The sequence below is a fragment of the Drosophila arizonae genome, chromosome 5, assembly GCF_054131065.1.
Source record: "Drosophila arizonae isolate 15081-1271.41 chromosome 5, UAZ_ARI_1.0, whole genome shotgun sequence".
In the NCBI taxonomy this organism is placed as follows: Eukaryota; Metazoa; Arthropoda; class Insecta; order Diptera; family Drosophilidae; genus Drosophila; species Drosophila arizonae.
In genome coordinates this window covers 10,256,366-10,277,607 of record NC_142925.1, presented here as the reverse complement: position 1 = coordinate 10,277,607, position 21,242 = coordinate 10,256,366, and the positions used below count along the sequence as shown (strand labels likewise).

Sequence of the window (21,242 nt, the reverse complement as noted above, 5' to 3'; positions counted from 1 at the left end):
TTTTTACATCGAGCTGCTTGTTTTTGGTACTTTCTTATTCGCGAAAGACGGCCACACTATATTACTAACTCGCGTCGGCTTTCGCTGTTTTTTGTGGATTAAACTAAAAAAAGAAAAAGAAAAAAATTGCAATAGCATTTATATTTTTGTTGCAATTAATTAACTGCCTGCCCTGCCGAGATGGTTAAATTAACGCCGGAGTTGATAAACCAGTCCATGCAATACATAAATCCATGCCGTGAACGCGAGCTCGATTTGCGCGGCTACAAGATTCCACAGATTGAGAACTTGGGTGCCACATTGGATCAGTTCGATACGATTGATCTCTCGGACAACGATCTGCGCAAGCTGGACAACCTGCCACATCTGCCACGACTCAAGTGTTTGTTACTAAACAATAATCGCATCTTACGAATCAGTGAGGGCCTGGAGGAGGTTATCCCAAATCTAAGCTCTATTATACTGACGGGCAACAATTTGCAGGAGCTGAGCGACTTGGAACCGCTTACAGGATTCAAGAAGCTGGAGACCATATGTCTGCTTATCAATCCGGTATCCACGAAACCAAACTACCGCGAGTATATGGCTTATAAGTTTCCACAGTTGCGTCTGCTGGACTTTAGGAAGATTAAACAGAAAGATAGGCAACAGGCACAGGAGTTCTTCCGCACCAAGCAGGGCAAAGATATGCTCAAAGAGGTGTCCAAAAAATCGAAATTAAGCGCCGCCGCTGCACTGGCAGCCGAGGCAAGCAACGGCAAGGCAGCAGCTGAAGGCGGACGCTTTGCCAATCCTGAAGATATGCAACGCATACGAGAAGCCATCAAGCGAGCAAGCTCCCTGGCGGAGGTAGAGAGACTGTCACAGATCCTGCAGAGCGGCCAGCTACCAGACAAATTTCAGCACGAATTGGAACAGAATGGGCACAACGGAACTTCAGCTGTGCCGACTGTAGATATGGATTACTGAATTTATATCTAGATCTAGCTCTGTCGTCAGCTACCTTGTTAGTGTAGAATAATATATATTTTAATAAAAGTAGAGTCAGCGTACAGTCAAATCTAAATAGATATCTTCTATGTTTATTATTATTCATCGATCTCAACAGGTTGCTGACTTTGTGTATTTTTCACAGAAAAAATCTCAAATTCGCAATACAACCAGCGATTATTTGTAAATATTTAAATGAAATGCACACATAATTTACGTAATTCGCTAAAAAGGTTTCAACAATTTACAAACGGACAAAATAAGTATATTTAAGTTGGGCAATTAGTAAATATGCTTTGGCCTTGCAAAATGCATTTGCGGGAATAGCATTTGGACTCTGGAATTGATTATTGTTATTGCTTGTATTGCAGTGCGGTCTTTCTCCTCTCTTCCTTTTCCTCTCCCATTGATGCCTGCCTCTGGTTTTCGTTGATATGATTAGTATTATGAGTTCTTCGTGGCCATTATTGTGTCGTAGTGCAGTCCTGTGTAGAAGATGATCCACGTCACTAAAAAGCCGGCAAACGATGTCATAAAGCCCTCTTTCACTAGTTCCCACACACCGCCATAAGCATCCTCATCCACGTTCTGGAAGTTTATGGCATACAGGTAAACAACGCCACAGCTAATGCCGGCAAAACTGCAATAGATTATATTTTGTTTAGCTACAGCACGTTCTATATTTAGGCGCTGGCTACACTTACAGTACGAGGCCCAGAAAGCCTTTTAACGGCACTATGCCCCAGATGATGCCGAGTATGATGCCAAACACCTGACGTGACCAATAGATAACATCTAGAAATTCATCCTGTAAATGTCAGAAAATTATAAGGGTACACAAAAAAAAAAAAAAAAAAAAAAAAAAAAAAAAAAAAAAAAAAAAAACACGCGCTGCTCTTTGGATATCTCACCTTGTCTTCCCATTCGGATTTTGTCATTGCTCGCGCGCAAATTTCACGAAGCGACGAGGATTTGGTGGTGCCATTGGCATTGCGTTCAATAGTATTCGTTCTAGTTGCCATTTTTTATGTGACCTACTTTTTTAACTAATGCTTTCCACTCACTTAAAATTAATTAAAAATTTTCACTATCAGTATGGCTATGCCGATATCATTTACAAGTTGTATTACCGATAAATTTGCCTAATCATTAATAGAACAGCTGTGGAGTTCGCTCACGCTCGCTCCAATGAACTAAAATGACTCGCCCATTTTGTTCACATGAATCTTATTCCATGCAACTCTGATGTGGTTATGTGAGCGTGTTTACACTTTGCTAAATACAAAAATGCTAAAGTTACGTACGCTCTGCCTTACAAATCCCGCTTTAATCACTGGTAAGTAGTCCATAGTATATATTAATATACAATTTTATTTTAAAAAAACTTACTTTCATCGCATAACAGCACAGCGGCATGTGGCCCTTAGTGCCGTACGCTGCGTCGATCAAGGCTGGCGAGCGGCAAAGGGATTGCCCGAGAATCCAAATGCATTTGGTCCACTCACGAATTTGCCGGATTACACATACCTGGACGGCAGACCAACCCCACTGGGCGTAAGTATCTATGAAATGATTATAAATTATAGTCTAACTCTTATTGTTTTTCAGTCCAATCAGCATAAGCGGCTACTGAAGCAACAGGAGATTGCTGCCAAAATTGTGGAACTCAGCAGCGAATTAGACTTTGCGAAGGAACGCCACGAACGTCTTAAGAAGCAGGCCCAGGCTGAAAAGCAACGCATTATACAGAATAAGCTTAAACCCAAAGGACATCTATTGTTAAAGAAGAAATAATTCTGTTAACTTACCGTTAACCTTAAATGTAAATTAACTTTAATGTTATAATATTTCTATTACATAGACATGATTGTTGATCGGCTAATGCTTCACTCAAAACGTGTTTATTGTTTTTATTGATTTTCTATTAAATTTCAAGTTCATTACGTGGTGGAAGACGTAAACACCGCTTAAATGAATGGTAATTAAATTTGAAACTCAAAAAGTTCTCATGACGCGCTTTATCTGGGCAACAACCTGTCCTGTCAATTAGATTGTCTATCTCTCAACGCATGTGATATCTAGAGTTCTCACTTTAAAAGAGAGTAACTCATATGTCACGTATACTTTCTTTATATAATTTTAAATGTAAATACGGAAGTATACATATACACATCTCTATCGATAGTAAAACGTTCACCGTCCTGCTCAATACGCAGCACTTGATTAGCATTCAAAGATAGTGCTGGCTGATCATAAGAATCACGTCTTGAAATGTTTATATGCATTATAAATTACCAGCTTAGCATTTGCAAAGCTTTCAAAGTCGATACCGATTCCGACTTTCAGCTCACATTGTAATTATCAATTAGACGTGAAATATTTAAAATAAAAATTCAGAACAGCTGAACAGGTGTACGAATCACAGGTCAGAACCTTTGGTAGCCAGCAAATATTGGCCTCTTAAATAGCTAGCATATAAGAAAGAGCTAGACATTATATTTTTCACATTATATTTGCAAATTAATTAGAACTTTAATGTGATATAATTAAATATTGATATATTTAGTTATTTATTTACGATCAGAGACGCTGCCCAGCAGTCCAGCAATGCATGAAGGAAATTTCCCACCAATTTAGTACAGATAAACAGCAATAAGTAAGGCGGCAGATGTATAAAAATCTTCAGCATTCGAATTTATTGCAATTAATTAGCTGAAAGATACGAAAAGTATCACAACAAGCTAAAGAATGAGAGAAGCAGACAAAATAATAATATTCCTACTCTCACTTGGAGTAGGTGCTATATTTTGCAATGCAGATCTTGGGTCGTTGGTTAGTAGAAACGTGCTTTGAAAACGTGCTATAATAATGTCGTTGACCAAAGCCACAAATTAGTAAAATAACTCTTTAGTTTGAGCCACTCACTTACCCCAGTTGTAAGCCAGGGCGTATACGTGATAAATATTGAAATGTTTCTCTGCTAGATGCACTCGGCGCATGCTTAATATTTGTTAAAAATATGTACGACTGCTACTATTGTATTTATCTACGAGCTTACATTGGTTATTTTTATTTGAATTGTACAATTTCACACTCAATATGGAGCAGCCAAAATATTTACAATTGCGTCGTTTATTTATGAGAAGAATTGTTGAAAACACATTCGCTGTTGATTGACTGATTGTTGTTGTTGTTTACAAGTATCGCTTATATTATTTACTTTTATGCCAGCGACATTTTAATATAATTAGCACAAATATATTTATATTAAATGAAATCAATTTACAAATCAGAAAATTTTTGCTGTAATAAAAGAAACCGGAATAAATTTTTATTAAATAAGACTGCAAAAGAGGGGTAAAGATTTTATGAGACTTTAAGGTAACTTTGAGTACTTACCTATAATTAAAACAAAATCAAAAAAAAGTTTTTAAGTTAAGAGAACGGATAATAGTTATTTGCGAGCTCAGGTTAAAATGCGTTGTTCTGCCGCACTTCTCTAATCATCGAACTGTAGTCAGTCAAGATAATAATAATCCATTTTTTTTTTTTTTTTTTTTTTTTTTGTTCATTTTGTTCATAGCTAAAAATAAAAAAAAAAGTACCTATGAATCATTGTGTCTATTTTAATTTTGACTACATGCTAATCAATGGCTATTTTTAAATAGTGAATTTCTGTACCATCCTATTTGTATCCATATATGTACCTATATGTAACCGCAAAAAAAATAAAAATAATATTCCACAAATTAAGATGATTTAAATTGTCTAGCAGCGACAATTTTCATGCTCATGGGAATTATACAAATTCCAAACACAAGCTAAACTTAATTAAAGAATAAACAATTGATTTCAAGTTGTCAAATCTTTCCGCATTGTTAAAAGTTTTCCAAATGAAACTAGAATCGCGCACGCGGCAAATCGAGTAAATCAATTAGAGCCTGAACCACAGTGTGAATCATGAGAAGATATCGCGACGCATACGAATCGAACCGGCTGCTTAAATCAAAGAGATCGCAGAGTGACAGAAAATTGCGTCATAGCATAGCGGGCAAGTGAAAATATAATTAAAAGCCATAACAATAACAACATATTTATATTTTCACATTTGGGTGCGAAGAGGCGCACTGAGTATTTTTGTATATAAGTGTGTGATTCTTTGGAGTTAAGCATACAGAACCCAAACAGCAAACGTTCCAAGCATATCTAGCATCTCAAGGATAAGCACTGAAAGGATAATGGAGTTGAACGTAAGCATACCTTTACCATATTCTTTATGTATAATATATTAACATATATAATATCGTTCATTCACAGCATATTTATACCTGGTTAGGCCTGCTGCTCAGCCTCATGATCTGCAAATTAACGCAGTGCCATGCCAAGCCCATATATTACGATGTGGACAGCTATGAAAGTGGGTATGGACGCAGCTACGATCCCAAGAGCTACGATAACTCATATGCATACACCTATGGCAAGCCCCTTACATCGGATCATATTGATAAGCTAAACACCGGCTACTACTACGTGGACAATGGCTATATAGCGCCAGTGTCCAGCTCGTTTGCCTCCAGTCAACGCAGTCTCTATCCATATAGTAGCGGCGAGCTTTCGGATAGCTACAAGTTCTCTCCGATCCTGCGCTATAGAAAATCGCGCACAAGGCGCAAGAAGCTCTTCGTGCCTAACTTCTTTGGCTAAGCTGATAAAGATGTCCTGGCCAAGAGAGACCACAGACTGATGCTGCATATTGTTAATTAATATTATTGCAATGTTATCAAGTACCTTATCAAAATTAGAGTAAGAATAAAGGGTTTTAAAAAATATAATTCAAAGTATTTCTTAAACAAATTTTAGATTTATAATTCAATTAAAATAGTTTTACTTTATAAACAAATAACTTAGAACACAAACTCGCATACTTCCGTATACATTGTAGCTATAATCTCCTACACTGTAAACGCATATACAAATATTTTGATTAGATTTTGGGTTCAATTATGTAAACTAGCATAATCATAGTATTATTTAATCAAATTGTTAGTGGCGTTTGGCGGCTTAGTGTTAATCAGCAAACAACTAGCATCAACTTTTTTTTTTTAGATAAATACAATATATGATTTATAACAATTATACAATGTTTAATATTTTTTTTCTTATAGAAATATAATTTCAATTAAAATTTCTAAAACTATATTTATATATACTTCATTTAAATATTTGCATTTAAAATATTTTAAAATTTTTAATTTTATTTTCTGTTCAAATTACAAATCTCATTTCTGTTAAACTGAGGAGCAAATATGTTATATGTTAACATAGATATGTTAAAATCAAGAACAGCAACCAGTAGATGCAACAAAAAAATACTAAACCATATTGAGACAGCTGTTAGCTGTGCTGTCGTCATTTGCAGAGGAAGAAGAGGAAGAGAAATTCGCGTCTGAAAAAGTGTAAATTGGCTTTCCAAAAGCAAGATGAGTTTCATGCAACCAAGTCCCGTGAAATACGCCTGCTCATGTGGTATTCTGAATCCGATTAATAAACTCTTCTTCTGTCGCCATTGTCCGAAGTTGAGATGTGGCTTCTGCGTCTGCCATGAGATTGAGTCACACTTCTGCTCGAACTGCCTGGAGAACATTCCATCGTCGGAGGCCAGGCACAAGAAGAACTGCTGTGCCAACTGCTTTGACTGTCCTTGCTGTCAGCACACGCTCTCCGCGAGGGCCACTACAGTGCCAGTAGTGCGCAAAACGGAGGAGTCGAAGGACGGGGAAAGTGCAACGGAAGCCACACCCAGTCCAAAACCCTCGGCTATGCCAACGACAAAGAAAATGTATTATTTGTCTTGTCTGTCCTGCCGTTGGACTACCCGTGATGTGGGCATACCCGATCAGGGCGTAGCGACGGGCACTTGGCCGGACAAGGAATGCCTTTACCAGGTGCGTTTCAATACCTTGATGGAGTATTATCAGTCGCTGGTACTGCAGGAGAAGCAAGAGAAACAAGAGTTTCTGCGCCGCAAGACGCCCAAGCAGCACAAGTTTCCCAGTCTGACCGATCGCACAGGCCTCACAGTCTCACTAATACGTCGCCAGATCGGCTGGAGTGATAAAAACATACCGAAGACAAAGCCCATCAACATAGCGGCCGCTGAGGCCACTGCAGAGGTTGACGCTTTGCCAGAGGACATCTTCACGCAGCCCATAAATCTGCGTAACATCACAACGGTGGCTCAGCGGCACAGCCAGCCCGCCGAGCAGCCCGAGGCTGTGAGTAAACTCTATCCACAGCGTCGTTCGTTGTGGATCAAGCGTTCGCTGCGCTGTCGTCAGTGCGAGCACAATCTGATCAAGCCAGAGTATCATCCCACCTCCATCAAGTATCGCATACAGCTCTTTGCGAGCTACCATGTGCCGGAGGTGGTGATGGTGCGTTGTGAGCAGCCGCTGCAGCCTGGCCAGGCCAATGCGATATTCCTGAAGTTCACAAATCCCACAATGTACGATATGACTATAAGTGTATTGGATGTGGCACCGCAGGACGCTCAAATCAGCCCGGACACATTTCAGCAGGCATGCCGGATCAAAGAGGAGGCGATCACATCATCGCCGCTGCTCAAAACAACGGGCATCACTTTGGCCCGTCAGAACTCGATTAGGGAAGTGAAACGTGATGTGCGTGAATTGACGAATGCAACAATTGTGCCACTTGAAGGTCCATTTGTGCTGAACCAACGCGATGATTCCAAGGAATTCGACGAGGATGTCCAGGCGCCCAGCGAGGAGCCCAAGTTCATAGTCTGGCGCAAGGCCAACAAAGTATTAATTCGTCTCGAGTTTACTCCTGCAGCTGAGCTGCAGTCGGGCAACACTGTCACTCTGGGCTTCTACATGCAGTATACGTACGTCAACACCGTGTCCAATACGCCCGACAAGAAGGAGCCGACTACACATGCTCTCTACTCGAGGATTTTCATCGAAGCTGGCGACATAGCCAATGCAATAGCCAATTAGTCCAAAATCTTATCAACATTGAAAACGACCTCTAATCATGCTAACCACATATTATATTGAAATGTATTTATGCAACTAATTTAACGGAAAAACTGTGTTAACCCAGGCATCTCCTGCATCCACTCGTAGTATGCTAAATAAACGCCTATGCTCTAATTTAAATCACCTTTGGCGCACCTGTCCATTTTATGCTCTCCTGCCACAAGAACTCCGCAACTTTCTCGTCTTGGGCAACTTTCGCCACATCCTTTGGCTTGCAGTCGCTGAAGTATTGCCCAGTGACGCCATCCAAGTCGGGATCTATAGCTGCATAGATTGTGGTTTGAGCTCCATTCTTGGGAGTCTTCAGGAATAGCCAAAATAGCGGCTTGATCGTCTTAAAACTGTAAGATATACATAGTTAGGTATAATATTATATAAACTATGTAAGTATGCAATTTAATTTTTTAATTACCTTAGGTAGCGATTTTTTCCAATATTATAATTAGTCAATATGTCCGTATCCACTACGCCGGGATGCAAGGCATTGACGGTCACGCCTGTGCCGGCCAGGCGCTTGGCCAACTCTCGAGTAAACATGACGTTCGCCAATTTACTTTGATTGTATGATGCACGTCCGTCGTAGGATTTCTCGAGATTTAAGTCGTCCACGTTAATTTGGCCCATGGTGTGTGCCAAACTGGAGACATTTACAATGCGACTTGGCGCTGATTTCTATAAGATAAACCATTATATAATATAATATATAATCATATTAAGTGTCGTATACTCTTACCCTCAGCAAATCGAGCAATAGAATTGTCAGCAGAAAGTGACCCATATGATTGACGCCCAGCTGCATCTCGAAGCCATCCTGTGTGAGACGACGGGTTGCAGAGTAGGCGCCCGCATTGTTGATGAGAATATGCAGTTGATTCTGCTCGGCCTTGAAGCTAATATTACACAATAATACTTAATAATTACAGTTTTTTCTGGAATAAGTTTCGCTGCTCCACTTACTCTGCCACAAATTTGCGCACTGATGCGAGCGAGCTTAGGTCGAGTTGAAGGAAGAATACGTTTTGGTTATTCGTCTCCTTGATGATTTGCTTACGCGACTCCTCTGCTCGATGCTTATCCCGGCAGGCCATGTAGACCGTTGCCCCACGGCGTGCCAGCTCCAAGGCAGTCTCCTTGCCAATGCCTGCATTTGCGCCGGTTATAATTACGACTTTGCCCGTTTCATCAGTTTCCTTTGTGAATTGGCCGCCCTGCATGTACTGTCTAAGATAATATAAATATCAGATATAGTTAATATGCAATCTATAGCCAATTTACCTGATAATGTAACCTGCAAGCGCGATGACTGTTGGCCATATTATGAACGGACTGAGTAGGCAATCGATGAATATACACATTTTTTTACCTTGAAGGTCTTCACTGGGCTAAGTCCAAACATTAACTAACTCCGAACTGCTTTAATTTCGACATAAGTACGAGCCCAGTCGATAACGTTCGCAATCAGTGCACAGTGGTTGCGCTTATATGAAAACTACTTCCCGTAAAGCTAGAGAGCTGAAATTTGTTTCTGGGTATTAGAGATGTATTTGGATGGCAAAAAGTAAGTATAGGGAAAAAATGTACAAAATAACACGTGCAAAGCAAATAAAAATTAGTAAAGTAAAAAACATGTAAGACCGCTCTCGAGTAGGAGTTACCCTGAACCCCAGGACGCAACCACTGTGCGCTGTTCAGTGAACAAATAATAGAAATAGATAAGTATGAGATAACGAATAGCTCTTACACACACACATACATACATATATATATATATATATATATATATATATATATATATATATATATATATATATATATATATATATATATATATATATATATATATATATATATTACATTTCTATATCAAACATTTATTTATATCTAAAAATGTACAATATCTTCTAATCTAATTTCCTGGTGTAGGTCACTCTTACGCTCTCTTCCCAGAGCTGCTTGGCGGTCTGGTTATCCATAGCAGCGGGTGCTACCTTCTTCTCTTTGCAATCGCTAAAGTAGACGCCAGACACTTTTTCCAAATCTGGATCGAGTGCTGCATATAGTGTGGTCTGAGCTCCGCTCTTCGGTGTCTTCAGAAGTGGCCACAATAAAGTTCTGAGCACAATGCGTCCAAATGTGCCGTTCAGTATCTTCATGTGCCTGCCCAGCTCAGTGTCCACAACGCCCGGATGCAGAGCATTCACGGTCACTCCAGTGCCCTCGAGGCGTTTGGCCAATTCACGTGTAAACAAAACGTTGGCCAGTTTACTCTGGCTGTAGGCAGCGCCCGGATCATAGTACTTCTCGCTGTTCAAGTCGTTGAAATCAATAAAGCCACGCGTGTGGGCCAAGCTGGAAACGTTGATAATACGGCTGGGTGCACTTTTCTGTGACAAATCAAGTTGCAAATCAATAAATTGAAGCCCCTCAATTAAATATAAACTAGTTTACCTTTAGCAAATCGAGCAGCAAGTTGGTTAGCAGAAAGTGGCCCAAGTGATTCACTCCCAGCTGCATTTCGAAGCCATCCCTGGTTACCATGTAGGGGCAGCGCATAACACCCGCATTGTTAATGAGTATGTGCAGCTTGTCTTGCTCCTTTTTGAACCTGATAAAAACACAAGTTTAAAATCAAATTATTCATTACAAATTCAGTAAATGCTTACTCAGCCGCAAATCTGCGAACGGACTGCAGGGATGCCAGGTCGAGTTCACGGAAGAATATATTCTCGTTCTTGGTTTCTTCTATAATTTCGAGACGTGCCTTCTCTGTTTTAGTCTTATCCCTGCAAGCCATATAAACAGTGGCGCCACGTCTGGCCAGCTCCAGGACAGTCTCCTTGCCAATGCCAGTATTAGCGCCAGTTACAATCACAACTTTGCCGGTTTCATTGGTCTGCTTGGTGAACTGCCCGCCTTGCATGTACTTTCTGGAAAACAAAGAGAACAATTTGTTATTAATGATGTACATATACGAAGTGTTTACATATATATTATCAATTAGCACTGACTATACCTAAGAAAATAAATACCAAGGCCAAAGAGTGCGGGCCAGGCGATGCAGAGGCACGAAACAGAATCATTTAGAGACCACATAATTGTTTAAACAAATTATTAACTACTCGTCGCAGAGGCAGTCCGAACACAACTGATGCGAATGCTACTGCGTATAACGAATGTGAGTCAACGATTTCGCCTGATAAACCGATGACAAGCACATCGCCAACTAGATGCGAGAAATGTGAGCTCAAGCATACAATAATGTTGAAATCGATCGATATACAAATTTATTATGTACACTTAGAATGAAATAATAAGACAGAAATTATACTACATTCTCTAAAGGGTAACTGCATTTCATTCAGTCTTGACATCCAGTATCTCTGCACGTGTCCACTTCTCACTAACGGCCCAGAGCCATTTGGCGACTTGAACATCGGTTGCTGCGGGCGCCGGCTCTTGAATCTTGCAGTCGGAGAAATATGCACCGCTTACGTTTTCCAAGTCCGGATCGAGAGCAGCATATAAAGTAGTTTGTGCCCCGTTGCGTACAGTTTTCACAAATGGCCAAAACAGGGGGCGAACAAATAAGCTGCAATTTAAATCGGTTATCGAGATGAGGATCCAACTTTAACAGTTTCAATCCATCTATATATACCCTGCAAAGAAGTTGCTAAAGAAGCCCATGTGTCTGAAGATATCGGTGTCCACTATGCCAGGGTGCAAAGCGTTCGCCGTGACTCCAGTTCCCTCTAAGCGGCGGGCCAATTCCTTTGTAAACAAAACGTTCGCTAACTTGCTCTGATTGTAAGCCTTAGCCTCATCATAGGACTTTTCACTATTCACATCCGTCATGTTGATTTCACCGCGCGTGTGCGCCAGACTAGAGACATTTATAATGCGGCTGGGGGCCGATTTCTACAAGATAGGTGAATGTAACAACCAGTAGAACATATCCGCGTAAATTCTTATACCTTGAGGATGTCTAGCATTAAGTTGGTCAGCAGAAAGTGACCCAAGTGATTGACACCCAGCTGCATCTCAAAGCCATCAGCGGTCAGCGTGCGCGGACAACGCATGACGCCTGCATTATTGATGAGTATGTGGAGCTTCTCCTGCTCCCGCTTGAAACTGCAAGAAATCGACATTTGCTTAGCGAATGCTCGAATTCAACAGGTCAACAACAGATGGGACCTACGTGGACACAAAGTTACGTATGGAATCCATGGAAGCTAAATCACATTGACGGCAATACACATATTTGTTTTTCGTCTCTAGGACAATCTCCTCTCGTGCTTCTTCGCACTTTTTCATATCCCGACAGGCCATATAGACTGTGGCTCCCCTCCGTGCCAGCTCCCGCACAGTTTCCTTGCCGATGCCCGTGTTGGAGCCGGTCACTATAACGACTTTGTTGCTTTCATCGGTTTCTTTTGTGAAATTGGTGCCTTGCATAAGATCCCTTCAGGTGGCAAATATTTTTGGTAGTTTATATCATATTATGACTTAAACGAATGGCAACATACTTTACAAAACAAGCGCCACCCACAGTGGTTCCAGCGACGCTCAGCCAGAAAACTGGGCGACTCTTCAGAAATGAAAAAATCGACATTTTATACGCGGCTATAATAAATAAACACGGGTGTGAACAATTCTACGCGCTATTGTGCATGGATGTGTGTTCTCGATGTCCATGGGTGTACCGGCGTTAAAATACCCTGGGACGAACGAGAAGCGCGACAAAGAGCTGTTTGTTTGCCATGTTCATCGCGAAATCAAGCAATTACTCTCTTCAAATATTCTTAATAAACATTGTTGTTTAAAAAACTAACATCTTTGTAATGAGATAACGTGTTGAGCGTATTGAAAAGATCAGTTTAAATATGCATGCTCTTTGTGTTTAAGTCTAGGGTATTAGGCCCAGGGTTGCTACTTATTCGACTTTATAAATTCAAATTTTAATAATTATACTTACTTAATAAATGACACTATCAGAGTTATACCCACGAACCAAGCCACACACGAACAAAAAATATTGCCAAGAATTTTAATCATCTTCAGAAATTTGTTTGGGGACTTTTAAGCGCAAATTAAAAACAATCTCTTCCTCTTTGTTTAAATTAAAATAAAAGAACAGGGCGTTTCAAGTGCACACAAATTTGTCAGCCAGAGACGTGGGTTTGTTGTGTTTATTCAATAACAAAATTTTACGTAAATAAAGTAAACGTTTGCTGGCAGCACTGTTCACGAATATACAATATTGTCTGCTATTTGAGAGTTGAGTGACAGTACAGTCAGTGCCAACGGAGACGCACTCAGTAATAAACAATAAATCCAAAATATAATGCGTCGAAATGTGTAAGTCAACGCCAACTCGACTCGATTCGAGTCGATGTCTGCTGCTTATGAGAATCAACGCATGTTTCATATTCCATATTCCGTATTTCAGGCGTCAGCAACAGTATAACTGGGAGAATGCGAAGTCAGACGCTATGGATGATATATATGCCGCGCCCGCTATCGACGATGCATTTATGGAAATGGTGCAGTTTGCACACGGATCTGGTAACGGCCACACAAAGATGCCGCGCTCAGAGAACACATTGGAGGTAAAAGTTCAGGAGGGAGACACATTGCAAGCATTGGCGCTGCGCTTTCACTGCTCTGTGGCGGACATCAAGCGCTTGAACAAGATTGATCGGGACAATGAGATACACGCACATCGAATTATTCGGATTCCAGTTACAGTGCACAACGTACTGCTTGGGGCAAGTAATGCGGATGCACTGCCTGCCGTTCATCGTAGCGGGAACAATAGTCCCAGGCACAATCTTGACCAAGAACCGGCCATTGAGCGCAATCCACTGGAGGATGCACGCATGATGCTGGATGAACGCCTTTTGGTGGCTGCTGTGAATGCTTCTGGTACTGTAGCTGGCGAAGTTCCAGCATCAGTTCGAAGGGATGGCAGTAAATTCTATGATGCCAGATCGGGCTATCCAGATGATGAGGGTGAGTCTATTATTAATTTTTTGTGATAAGGTGGCTGGCATTTAGTTATCATATATTTAAAAATTCCAATGTAAATGCGTTTAACAGCTCTTAGAGCTGGCCAACCAAGCAAAGTAATTTTGCATTTGAGTCGCCCTGTATATATGTTAAGTCTTCTGTTAAGTAAGCAGTGAAGTTGGGCGCAGGCAGCAATTTGTTTAGTCATTGGAAATACGGCCACACTCGCCATTAAAAATTGCCAGAAAACAGAAGCGTTGGCGACGAAAAACATATAAATTTATTAAATATTTCGCTGTTGAACAACTAAAACAAAATGCCGGACTATCTAGGAGATGATCAGCGTAAAGTTAAGCATGACGAGAATAAGGAGGATAAGGAAATTAAGTCGCTAGACGAAGGCGACATCGAACTACTTAAGACGTACGGGCAGAGCCAGTATCACAAGTCCATAAAGAACATCGAAGAGGACATACAAAAAGCCGTGAAACAAGTGAACGAGCTAACTGGCATTAAGGAGAGCGATACAGGCTTGGCTCCTCCTGCTCTGTGGGACTTGGCTGCCGACAAGCAAATACTCCAAAATGAGCAGCCTTTGCAGGTTGCGCGTTGCACAAAGATTATCAACGCTGACTCAGATGATCCCAAGTACATTATTAATGTGAAGCAGTTTGCCAAGTTTGTGGTAGATCTGGCTGATTCCGTTGCACCTACGGACATTGAGGAGGGCATGCGTGTTGGCGTTGATCGCAACAAGTATCAGATTCACATACCGCTGCCACCCAAAATCGATCCCACGGTGACGATGATGCAGGTCGAGGACAAGCCAGATGTTACCTACAGCGACGTCGGTGGCTGCAAGGAGCAGATTGAGAAATTGCGCGAAGTTGTGGAGACACCGCTGCTGCATCCTGAGAAGTTCGTCAATCTCGGCATCGAGCCCCCCAAGGGTGTGCTCTTGTTCGGTCCACCTGGTACGGGCAAAACTCTATGTGCCCGTGCTGTGGCTAATCGCACAGATGCTTGCTTCATTCGCGTCATCGGCTCCGAGCTTGTGCAGAAGTATGTGGGCGAGGGCGCACGTATGGTGCGCGAATTGTTCGAAATGGCCCGTTCCAAGAAAGCTTGCTTGATCTTCTTCGATGAAATCGATGCCATTGGCGGAGCACGTTTCGATGACGGTGCTGGCGGCGACAACGAGGTGCAGCGTACTATGCTGGAGCTAATCAATCAGTTGGATGGCTTCGATCCGCGTGGCAACATTAAGGTTCTGATGGCCACCAATCGACCCGACACACTTGATCCTGCGCTTATGCGTCCCGGCCGTTTGGATCGTAAGGTGGAATTTGGATTGCCCGACCAGGATGGCCGTTCACACATCTTTAAGATCCACGCCCGCTCAATGTCCGTGGAACGCGACATTCGTTTCGATCTGCTGGCACGTCTGTGCCCCAACTCGACAGGCGCGGAGATTCGCTCTGTGTGCACTGAGGCGGGCATGTTTGCCATTCGTGCCCGCCGCAAGGTGGCCACCGAAAAGGATTTCCTCGAAGCTGTCAACAAGGTTATCAAGAGCTACGCCAAGTTCAGCGCCACCCCACGCTATATGACCTACAATTAAGTTTACGTTTTATACATCCTCAATTCTCTTTCGTTTGCTGCGCTGTGAGCCTTTAAGTCTGCAACTGTAACTGCTCCAGCTGGGCAATCAGTAAATAAAAGATCCAAAATATATAGTATACACCATTATTCCGGGGGCTTTGATTGCCTTTCTTTCATTGATGCGTTTATCTGTGTAATTTTGCATTTCACTTTTGTCTACACGCAGCCAACGTGGATAAACCTTTGGACGACAGCACGGCTCTGCTGGATGATATGCTGGTGGACAGGCATGCGCCCATTGTTCGTCCCATTCCTGGTCCGTCGTTGCGGGCGATTGACTGGTCTGGCTCTGACTGTGACATGTCCTGGATATGCCTCTTGATATTTATACTCGCACTCTGTTTTGTCATCCCGTTGGTCTATGTCATATACCTGGCGGAGCATCCACATCACAATCACACCTCATAGCCGAAATGAGTGAACATCCACTCGTTCCATTCCAAGTGTGCTACGATTTGAACTCTTCCCCCTCCCTCTTACACTTCTTTGCTCCGAGACGAATGCATTTCAAATGCAGCAGCTGCGAGCCATAGAATTTATTTTTCTAAAAATATTTAATTCATAGAAATAAAGTACCAATTGTGACTTGTACAATATCTACAAAATAATATAGACTTGAATTGATAGCCAAATCTCAACTGATGACTATTTAAGTGTGGTAAAACAATAATTAAGTTTTTCTTTATTGGTACATAACACTAGTATGTATAACAGTTTATTGGTACATGACACTCTATGTATAACGGTTAAATATATTAGGTCGATCGATATCGATATCGATATACGGGTCATTTTAAATGGGGTTTTTGCGTAGCTTAAAGCAAATATATATTAAATATTTAATTAATAGTATCCATGGATATAATAAGTAATTATGTTTAGCTATAATAAATACAAATTAAAATCAAACTATTCGCGCACACTGGGCGTACAATATAGTTTTAAGTACTGTCTTGAATACTTGATATAATATTCTCCTCTGTGGCCATGGCACATGATTATCGATATTTGGTGTTCGTTTTGGTATGCGGGATGCTGTGCGCCATTATTGTGCATATTCCTTGACTCACGGCGGAATATCATCCAATGGCGTTTGTACAGCGTAAATTCAATTAAACTCAATATTCACTTAAACTTTAAGTTCTCAAAGAAAGCAATATTGCTGCGAAGGAATCCTCGACGGACGGGCACAGGACTCGCTGGCGAGGCAATGGGTATGGCTGATGGTAGCCCATCCGAGTGCATTGAAGGATCGCTGTCAGTGTTGGCAAACGTTAAAAATAATGTCTAATCACATATGCAGAGCTACCTACGTTTCCAGGGACGATAAGTCGGAGGCTATAGTGGATTCATCGGCCACCTCGGCCATGGAGACGGTGTGCTGCAGCATTTGCCTGCGCGACTGTGGCGTGCCGGGCTTCTCAGGTGTAACAGGTGTATCAGGTGCTGATTTCATTAGCCTGGCCTGATGCTGCAATGTCTGAAATACAAACTATGAGTGAACTGTACAATTGGATATATTTAATGCCATTTACCTTGGCACGCCAACGTCTCTCGGGCTGCGTGCGTTTGCTGGTGAGTAGGAAGGCTTGTGCTAGAGCCTTGACCGAGGGCAAGGCATGCACCACATCATCCTCAACAGCGGGTTTCTCTGAGGGCGAGGCTTTTACCTCGGGCTGGGAAAAGAAGTCAAATTCGTATGATTCGTCCGACTGGCAGCTGCTTGACTCACCATTTCATCATCGTCTATGGACAGCACTTGACTTGGCTCAATGAGCCGTCGCTTCGGCTGCAGGAAACGAAAAGCTGGCGGCGTGGAGCCGCGCGTCGGTGTCACCGTGGGCGAGCAGCACACATTGGGCGTGCTGTCCGCAGGCCCAAATTGCAGCACTACGGGTCGTTCACGCTTACGTGATGCATCTATGGAGTTGCTATTGCTGTTGCTGTTGCTGTTGGCGTCGACGTCGGCGGCGGCGGAGGAGGAGGAGGTGTTGGTAGTGGCTGCTCCGCCCAATGCAGACTCCATAGATGACGTAGTTGTGGACGTGCTCGTCTTAATGACTGTCGTCTCCTGCTTATTGAAATCGTAAACACGCACGGTATCCGAATCATCGCTAGTCGTCAGCACTGACTGATTCGATTGACTATCCAGGCTGCCCGCCTCCAGCACCTGGGCGGGCACAGCTGTATAGATACTTTTGTTGTCGCTGGACGTATCGGGGACTGTATCCTCCTGTTCCTGCTGCAGTCGCTCCTGTGGCTGCTCGCCTGTCTTTTGGCTTGTTTTGTGAGCCTTTTTTAAGGAAAACATTGATTTTTTTTTCTTGGTTTTGGTTTTGGGTTTTCGTGTTCATTTGTTGTGTTGTATTGTTTAGGTACATTTGGTAGATTTGGTACAATATTGTATGCATGTTGGTTAGTTTTTGAAAAAAAGAATTTGTTTAGGTACAATAAAATATTGGAAGCACAGCTGAATGTTAGCTTGGCAGATCGATATATATATGGACATATATACATGTACATGTGATGCATATGTGTGGGTGTGTTGGTGTGTGTGATTGATTGATGCATAAGCAGCAGCAACAGCATGCATACAAAATTCAAATACAGCTACAAAAACATTAAAAATTTCTATTGATGCGAGTTATATTTATTTATATATAGCAGAAAGTGAAACAAATGCTGTTAGTAAAATGCCACACACACACACACACAATAATAATTAAATTAAATCAAGCTTCACTTTCATCGATTGGCTTTGTACTCACCCCGCAATTTGTAATCAGCCCTTTTACTAAAAACATTTGTTTCATTTTTTTTTACTTTTATTATTTGTGTTTGTTTAACTTTTGGCTTTATTTTGTATTTCTATTGTTTGTTGGTTTTTAATATATATATATGTATATGTATAAAAAGAAGTTAGCAGTAAAATGAATAAACTAGGTGTGCATACAAGAGTTATTTTTTAATAATTTTTAAAAATTAACAGCAACAAAATCAGAATTAAAATAATAAAAAAAGAACATTCAAAGAAAAAAGTGCTGCATATTTTAGGGCGCATTAGCATTAGGCAATTAGCTATTACAATTATTTGTTGTTGTTTAATATATTTATATATATTATATTGTAGATTAGATAGAACTCAGTTCTCGATAGTAATGTGAATGCAAAAATTTGTTTGTGCTGCAGTTCATTAATTTTTTTTTTTTTTTGGGGTAGGGGAAATTTGGAATGTACAATTGAATTGGGGAGCAGATGGCACGGTCTGCCTTAAAGCCTAAAACGTGCTGGAGATTCTCTAAATCATGTGAAAAAGTGCCTGGTTGTGGGGGTGTGTACGTATGTGTGTGTGTGCGTGTTGCCTTTACTGACTAGTGTTTAAAACTTGGTTGACTAACATATGATTTTGGCAGAGACTAACAGCTAACTATCCACTCTCTCTGTATGTATATATATAGATATGTATCCCGAACTATAGACCCATGACACCCACCCGATTGGAAAAGGAGCTTTGAGCTAGAAGAGTAAACTATTATTACTGAACCCATTTAAACAACTATCTACGCCTGAGTCCTGATCGTCTAGGCTAGCTGGCTTTGTGTGCTGATCGCTCTCGAATAGGGGATTCATGACGAAATCCTTGGATGTGGCACTGACAGCACGAAAACTATTGCGCTTGAGGTCTTTGTGTAGCAGCTGCTTCTCGAACTGTGTGAGCACAGCCGCCGAAGGACCACCCGCCGAATGCCGCTTGGAGACGGACGAACCGAAGGATCGGCCACTGCCGTTGCTGTGCAGGCTCAGCGTCGACTGCGTATGCCGCTTGGGCAGATGCTGCCTATGCCAGGAGTGCTGCGAACGTACGTCAAAGTCATCGTCCGGTTCGTTGCCCAAGCCGGAGTCGCGATAATGCGATGCGGACGTCGAGGGGCGTTCGTAACCGTTGCCTAAGGTCAGAAATGGGGGAGTGGGGCAAGTAGGTTTGTTAATGAACTTTAGCGAGCTGCTGCGACGCACTGGCTTCGACAGCGTCCAATGTGAGAGGTCAGCGAGGTTTGAGCTTTGAGCGCTACTTGAAATGCCATGGTTGCCATGCGTTGGAATTACCTCATTGATGACAATGTCCTCATCCGTTGGCTCCGTGCTCCTGTTGCTGCTGCTGCTGCAGGCCAAGGAGGTGCCACGAGTGGGCGTGGTCGCCAATGGAGCATTGTTAATATAGTAATCGCGACTGTATCTGTGGAATGGAACGGCAAGCTTAGATTAGACTCTCAATTTCAAGTGGAGTCGAGTCGAGTCGAGTTACCGCTTGTAATCCTCCTTGGCTGGTTCCTGCTCCGTGCTGGATGCCGCATTTGTCATCAGTGCCAGAGCCTTCTTCTCGGTACTGGGACTTATATTGGGCACATCCATGAAGCGTTCCTGTGTACCGCTAATGCGTTGCTTCAAAGCCTCCGGTGCATACGGATTGTTGGGCATCTCAACGGCATTATACCATTTCTTTACCTCACGTTCCGCGATGGAGCCTGCAAATGTGTGGAGAATAGTTTAAGTGACTATAATTAAGACAGACTTAGGCAACAATTTAGCTAGTCTAGTAAATAAAGTATAAAGTGAGAAAGACAGAGATTGATATATGTATATAGAGAGAGCGTAAAAACGTAAACACAAGTAAGCTATGTAAATTAGGAGACAACAACAAACACCGAGTGATGGCTGTGTGCGTGTTACCTGGGGCAAAGCGCCGCAACATTACAATATCATCATCATTATTATTATTAACATCATCATCGTCATCACCATCATCGATAACAACTTCATTATTATTATGATCATCGGCATTTAGTTGATTTGTTTTGCTTTGACGTGACCATCTCAGTGAACCATTTGTTAGTTTACCATTTGGACGTGTTTTGGTATTTTTGTTAGTATTTTGTGTTTTAGTATTTTGGTTAGTATATGTTGCTGTTGTACTAGAGACTGCCTCATCCAATATTTCATCGGGACAACTATCATTATTGGGAGCCAATAGCTCAGCGTCGCCATTAAAGGTCTCATGCGAGGTGGACGGCGAGCTCTCATTGCTGTGCTCTGACCGAGAGCCGGAGCTCAATTGATCTGAGAATAGAATGTGGTTAATAAAGTTAAAGCCAATCTCTCTTAGGCTAACAACAATGAAGTAGTTCTCATCATTATTATCAATAGTATCTAATGATGTTTGGCTGGCAATGTCTGAAGCTACATCAAAATCTGGAAGAATCTCTATCATATTGGTAGGATTATTTATCTCTAAATGATATTCTGGTTCTTCGATCTGATCATGACTGAAATTATCTACAGCTACTCGAAAGTTATCATCTAACTCAGCTATACTTTTTTTCTTATTATCTATGCCTAAATGACTTTCTGGCTCTTGATTTATATCTAAGCTAATGGGCTCATTGGCTGCTGAATTGAGTTCATCAAACAGACTCGCATGTGCTTCATATTCTATATCATCTGGCGGCTCATCGAAACTATCAA

General features: G+C 41.7%; 11 protein-coding genes across 33 annotated transcripts in view; 6 read left to right on the top strand and 5 right to left on the bottom strand.

Moving 5' to 3' along the window:
* Nucleotides 1–35: 35 nt before the first annotated feature.
* Nucleotides 36–1,066, top strand: U2A (small nuclear ribonucleoprotein polypeptide A'-like U2A). The gene has a single exon (XM_018010967.2). The coding sequence runs from the start codon at nt 181–183 to the stop codon at nt 967–969; it is 789 nt and encodes a 262-aa protein (XP_017866456.1). The 5' UTR covers nt 36–180; the 3' UTR covers nt 970–1,066.
* Nucleotides 1,051–2,154, bottom strand: LOC108616036 (GEL complex subunit OPTI). The gene is made up of 3 exons (XM_089469332.1): nt 1,902–2,154; nt 1,695–1,798; nt 1,051–1,630 (listed from the first exon to the last, which is right to left on the bottom strand). The coding sequence occupies exons 1-3, from the start codon at nt 2,010–2,012 to the stop codon at nt 1,435–1,437; spliced, it is 411 nt and encodes a 136-aa protein (XP_089325458.1). The 5' UTR covers nt 2,013–2,154; the 3' UTR covers nt 1,051–1,434.
* A 12-nt stretch (nt 2,155–2,166) lies between these two features.
* Nucleotides 2,167–2,886, top strand: mRpL52 (mitochondrial ribosomal protein L52). Its single transcript, XM_018010970.2, has 3 exons — nt 2,167–2,326; nt 2,396–2,544; nt 2,599–2,886. The coding sequence occupies exons 1-3, from the start codon at nt 2,236–2,238 to the stop codon at nt 2,782–2,784; spliced, it is 426 nt and encodes a 141-aa protein (XP_017866459.1). The 5' UTR covers nt 2,167–2,235; the 3' UTR covers nt 2,785–2,886.
* A 2,218-nt stretch (nt 2,887–5,104) lies between these two features.
* On the top strand, nt 5,105–5,822 carry LOC108615123 (uncharacterized). The gene is made up of 2 exons (XM_018009367.2): nt 5,105–5,240; nt 5,308–5,822. Exons 1-2 carry the CDS (start codon nt 5,229–5,231, stop codon nt 5,692–5,694), a joined length of 399 nt encoding a protein of 132 aa, XP_017864856.1. The 5' UTR covers nt 5,105–5,228; the 3' UTR covers nt 5,695–5,822.
* Nucleotides 5,823–6,360: 538 nt separating this feature from the next.
* On the top strand, nt 6,361–10,980 carry DCTN4-p62 (dynactin subunit 4). Its single transcript, XM_018013263.2, has one exon. The coding sequence runs from the start codon at nt 6,471–6,473 to the stop codon at nt 8,007–8,009; it is 1,539 nt and encodes a 512-aa protein (XP_017868752.1). The 5' UTR covers nt 6,361–6,470; the 3' UTR covers nt 8,010–10,980.
* Nucleotides 8,045–9,468, bottom strand: LOC108617459 (retinol dehydrogenase 12-like). Its single transcript, XM_018013264.2, has 5 exons — nt 9,327–9,468; nt 9,009–9,272; nt 8,785–8,941; nt 8,464–8,723; nt 8,045–8,392 (listed from the first exon to the last, which is right to left on the bottom strand). The coding sequence occupies exons 1-5, from the start codon at nt 9,404–9,406 to the stop codon at nt 8,167–8,169; spliced, it is 987 nt and encodes a 328-aa protein (XP_017868753.2). The 5' UTR covers nt 9,407–9,468; the 3' UTR covers nt 8,045–8,166.
* Nucleotides 9,907–11,257, bottom strand: LOC108616196 (retinol dehydrogenase 13-like). The gene is made up of 4 exons (XM_018011243.2): nt 11,065–11,257; nt 10,715–10,978; nt 10,500–10,656; nt 9,907–10,435 (listed from the first exon to the last, which is right to left on the bottom strand). The coding sequence occupies exons 1-4, from the start codon at nt 11,142–11,144 to the stop codon at nt 9,953–9,955; spliced, it is 984 nt and encodes a 327-aa protein (XP_017866732.1). The 5' UTR covers nt 11,145–11,257; the 3' UTR covers nt 9,907–9,952.
* Nucleotides 11,258–11,312: 55 nt separating this feature from the next.
* Nucleotides 11,313–12,895, bottom strand: LOC108616195 (retinol dehydrogenase 13-like). The gene is made up of 5 exons (XM_018011242.2): nt 12,575–12,895; nt 12,247–12,510; nt 12,023–12,179; nt 11,707–11,966; nt 11,313–11,640 (listed from the first exon to the last, which is right to left on the bottom strand). Exons 1-5 carry the CDS (start codon nt 12,658–12,660, stop codon nt 11,406–11,408), a joined length of 1,002 nt encoding a protein of 333 aa, XP_017866731.1. The 5' UTR covers nt 12,661–12,895; the 3' UTR covers nt 11,313–11,405.
* Nucleotides 12,896–13,018: 123 nt separating this feature from the next.
* Nucleotides 13,019–16,357, top strand: LOC108616197 (lysM and putative peptidoglycan-binding domain-containing protein 4). The gene is made up of 3 exons (XM_018011245.2): nt 13,019–13,406; nt 13,498–14,060; nt 15,886–16,357. Exons 1-3 carry the CDS (start codon nt 13,393–13,395, stop codon nt 16,125–16,127), a joined length of 819 nt encoding a protein of 272 aa, XP_017866734.1. The 5' UTR covers nt 13,019–13,392; the 3' UTR covers nt 16,128–16,357.
* On the top strand, nt 14,105–15,806 carry Rpt1 (26S proteasome regulatory subunit Rpt1). Its single transcript, XM_018011241.2, has one exon. It carries the CDS (start codon nt 14,374–14,376, stop codon nt 15,676–15,678), a length of 1,305 nt encoding a protein of 434 aa, XP_017866730.1. The 5' UTR covers nt 14,105–14,373; the 3' UTR covers nt 15,679–15,806.
* Nucleotides 16,358–16,373: 16 nt separating the features above from the next.
* The window catches only part of M7BP (Myosin-7a binding protein), a 41,011-nt gene continuing 36,142 nt past the window's right edge, over nt 16,374–21,242 (bottom strand). For 19 of the 23 annotated variants that reach the window (XM_089471469.1, XM_089471470.1, XM_089471472.1 and 16 more), the window contains 6 exons: nt 20,026–20,245; nt 19,827–19,956; nt 17,452–18,042; nt 17,255–17,395; nt 17,033–17,199; nt 16,374–16,974 (listed from right to left, as the gene is read on the bottom strand). In XM_089471469.1, coding sequence (XP_089327595.1) covers nt 16,845–16,974; nt 17,033–17,199; nt 17,255–17,395; nt 17,452–18,042; nt 19,827–19,956; nt 20,026–20,245 — 1,379 coding nt within the window. In that variant the 3' untranslated portion in view covers nt 16,374–16,844. Of the gene's footprint in view, nt 16,975–17,032; nt 17,200–17,254; nt 17,396–17,451; nt 18,043–19,826; nt 19,957–20,025; nt 20,246–20,450; nt 20,838–21,242 lie in introns of those variants that run through there. The other 4 variants (XM_089471488.1, XM_018011223.2, XM_089471471.1 and 1 more) reach the window with 4 other exon arrangements.

What these genes read in the sequence shown, in the direction of transcription:
- U2A (XM_018010967.2), top strand. Translation starts at nt 181, where the DNA reads ATGGTTAAATTAACGCCGGAGTTGATAAACCAGTCCATGCAATACATA.
- LOC108616036 (XM_089469332.1), bottom strand. Translation starts at nt 2,012, where the DNA reads ATGGCAACTAGAACGAATACTATTGAACGCAATGCCAATGGCACCACC. An exon ending in AATCCGAATGGGAAGACAAG is followed by an intron (nt 1,799 to 1,901) that starts GTGAGATATCCA and finishes TGACATTTACAG; the next exon opens with GATGAATTTCTAGATGTTAT. An exon ending in GGCTTTCTGGGCCTCGTACT is followed by an intron (nt 1,631 to 1,694) that starts GTAAGTGTAGCC and finishes AATCTATTGCAG; the next exon opens with TTTTGCCGGCATTAGCTGTG.
- mRpL52 (XM_018010970.2), top strand. Translation starts at nt 2,236, where the DNA reads ATGTGGTTATGTGAGCGTGTTTACACTTTGCTAAATACAAAAATGCTA. An exon ending in AAATCCCGCTTTAATCACTG is followed by an intron (nt 2,327 to 2,395) that starts GTAAGTAGTCCA and finishes ATCGCATAACAG; the next exon opens with CACAGCGGCATGTGGCCCTT. An exon ending in GCAGACCAACCCCACTGGGC is followed by an intron (nt 2,545 to 2,598) that starts GTAAGTATCTAT and finishes ATTGTTTTTCAG; the next exon opens with TCCAATCAGCATAAGCGGCT.
- DCTN4-p62 (XM_018013263.2), top strand. Translation starts at nt 6,471, where the DNA reads ATGAGTTTCATGCAACCAAGTCCCGTGAAATACGCCTGCTCATGTGGT.
- LOC108617459 (XM_018013264.2), bottom strand. Translation starts at nt 9,406, where the DNA reads ATGTGTATATTCATCGATTGCCTACTCAGTCCGTTCATAATATGGCCA. An exon ending in CTTGCAGGTTACATTATCAG is followed by an intron (nt 9,273 to 9,326) that starts GTAAATTGGCTA and finishes ATATTATCTTAG; the next exon opens with ACAGTACATGCAGGGCGGCC. An exon ending in GGAAAAAATCGCTACCTAAG is followed by an intron (nt 8,393 to 8,463) that starts GTAATTAAAAAA and finishes TATATCTTACAG; the next exon opens with TTTTAAGACGATCAAGCCGC.
- LOC108616196 (XM_018011243.2), bottom strand. Translation starts at nt 11,144, where the DNA reads ATGTGGTCTCTAAATGATTCTGTTTCGTGCCTCTGCATCGCCTGGCCC. An exon ending in CTTGGTATTTATTTTCTTAG is followed by an intron (nt 10,979 to 11,064) that starts GTATAGTCAGTG and finishes TTTGTTTTCCAG; the next exon opens with AAAGTACATGCAAGGCGGGC. An exon ending in TGCTGCTCGATTTGCTAAAG is followed by an intron (nt 10,436 to 10,499) that starts GTAAACTAGTTT and finishes GATTTGTCACAG; the next exon opens with AAAAGTGCACCCAGCCGTAT.
- LOC108616195 (XM_018011242.2), bottom strand. Translation starts at nt 12,660, where the DNA reads ATGTCGATTTTTTCATTTCTGAAGAGTCGCCCAGTTTTCTGGCTGAGC. An exon ending in ATACGTAACTTTGTGTCCAC is followed by an intron (nt 12,180 to 12,246) that starts GTAGGTCCCATC and finishes GATTTCTTGCAG; the next exon opens with TTTCAAGCGGGAGCAGGAGA. An exon ending in TTTAGCAACTTCTTTGCAGG is followed by an intron (nt 11,641 to 11,706) that starts GTATATATAGAT and finishes TTTAAATTGCAG; the next exon opens with CTTATTTGTTCGCCCCCTGT.
- LOC108616197 (XM_018011245.2), top strand. An exon ending in GGGCTATCCAGATGATGAGG is followed by an intron (nt 14,061 to 15,885) that starts GTGAGTCTATTA and finishes GTCTACACGCAG; the next exon opens with CCAACGTGGATAAACCTTTG.
- Rpt1 (XM_018011241.2), top strand. Translation starts at nt 14,374, where the DNA reads ATGCCGGACTATCTAGGAGATGATCAGCGTAAAGTTAAGCATGACGAG.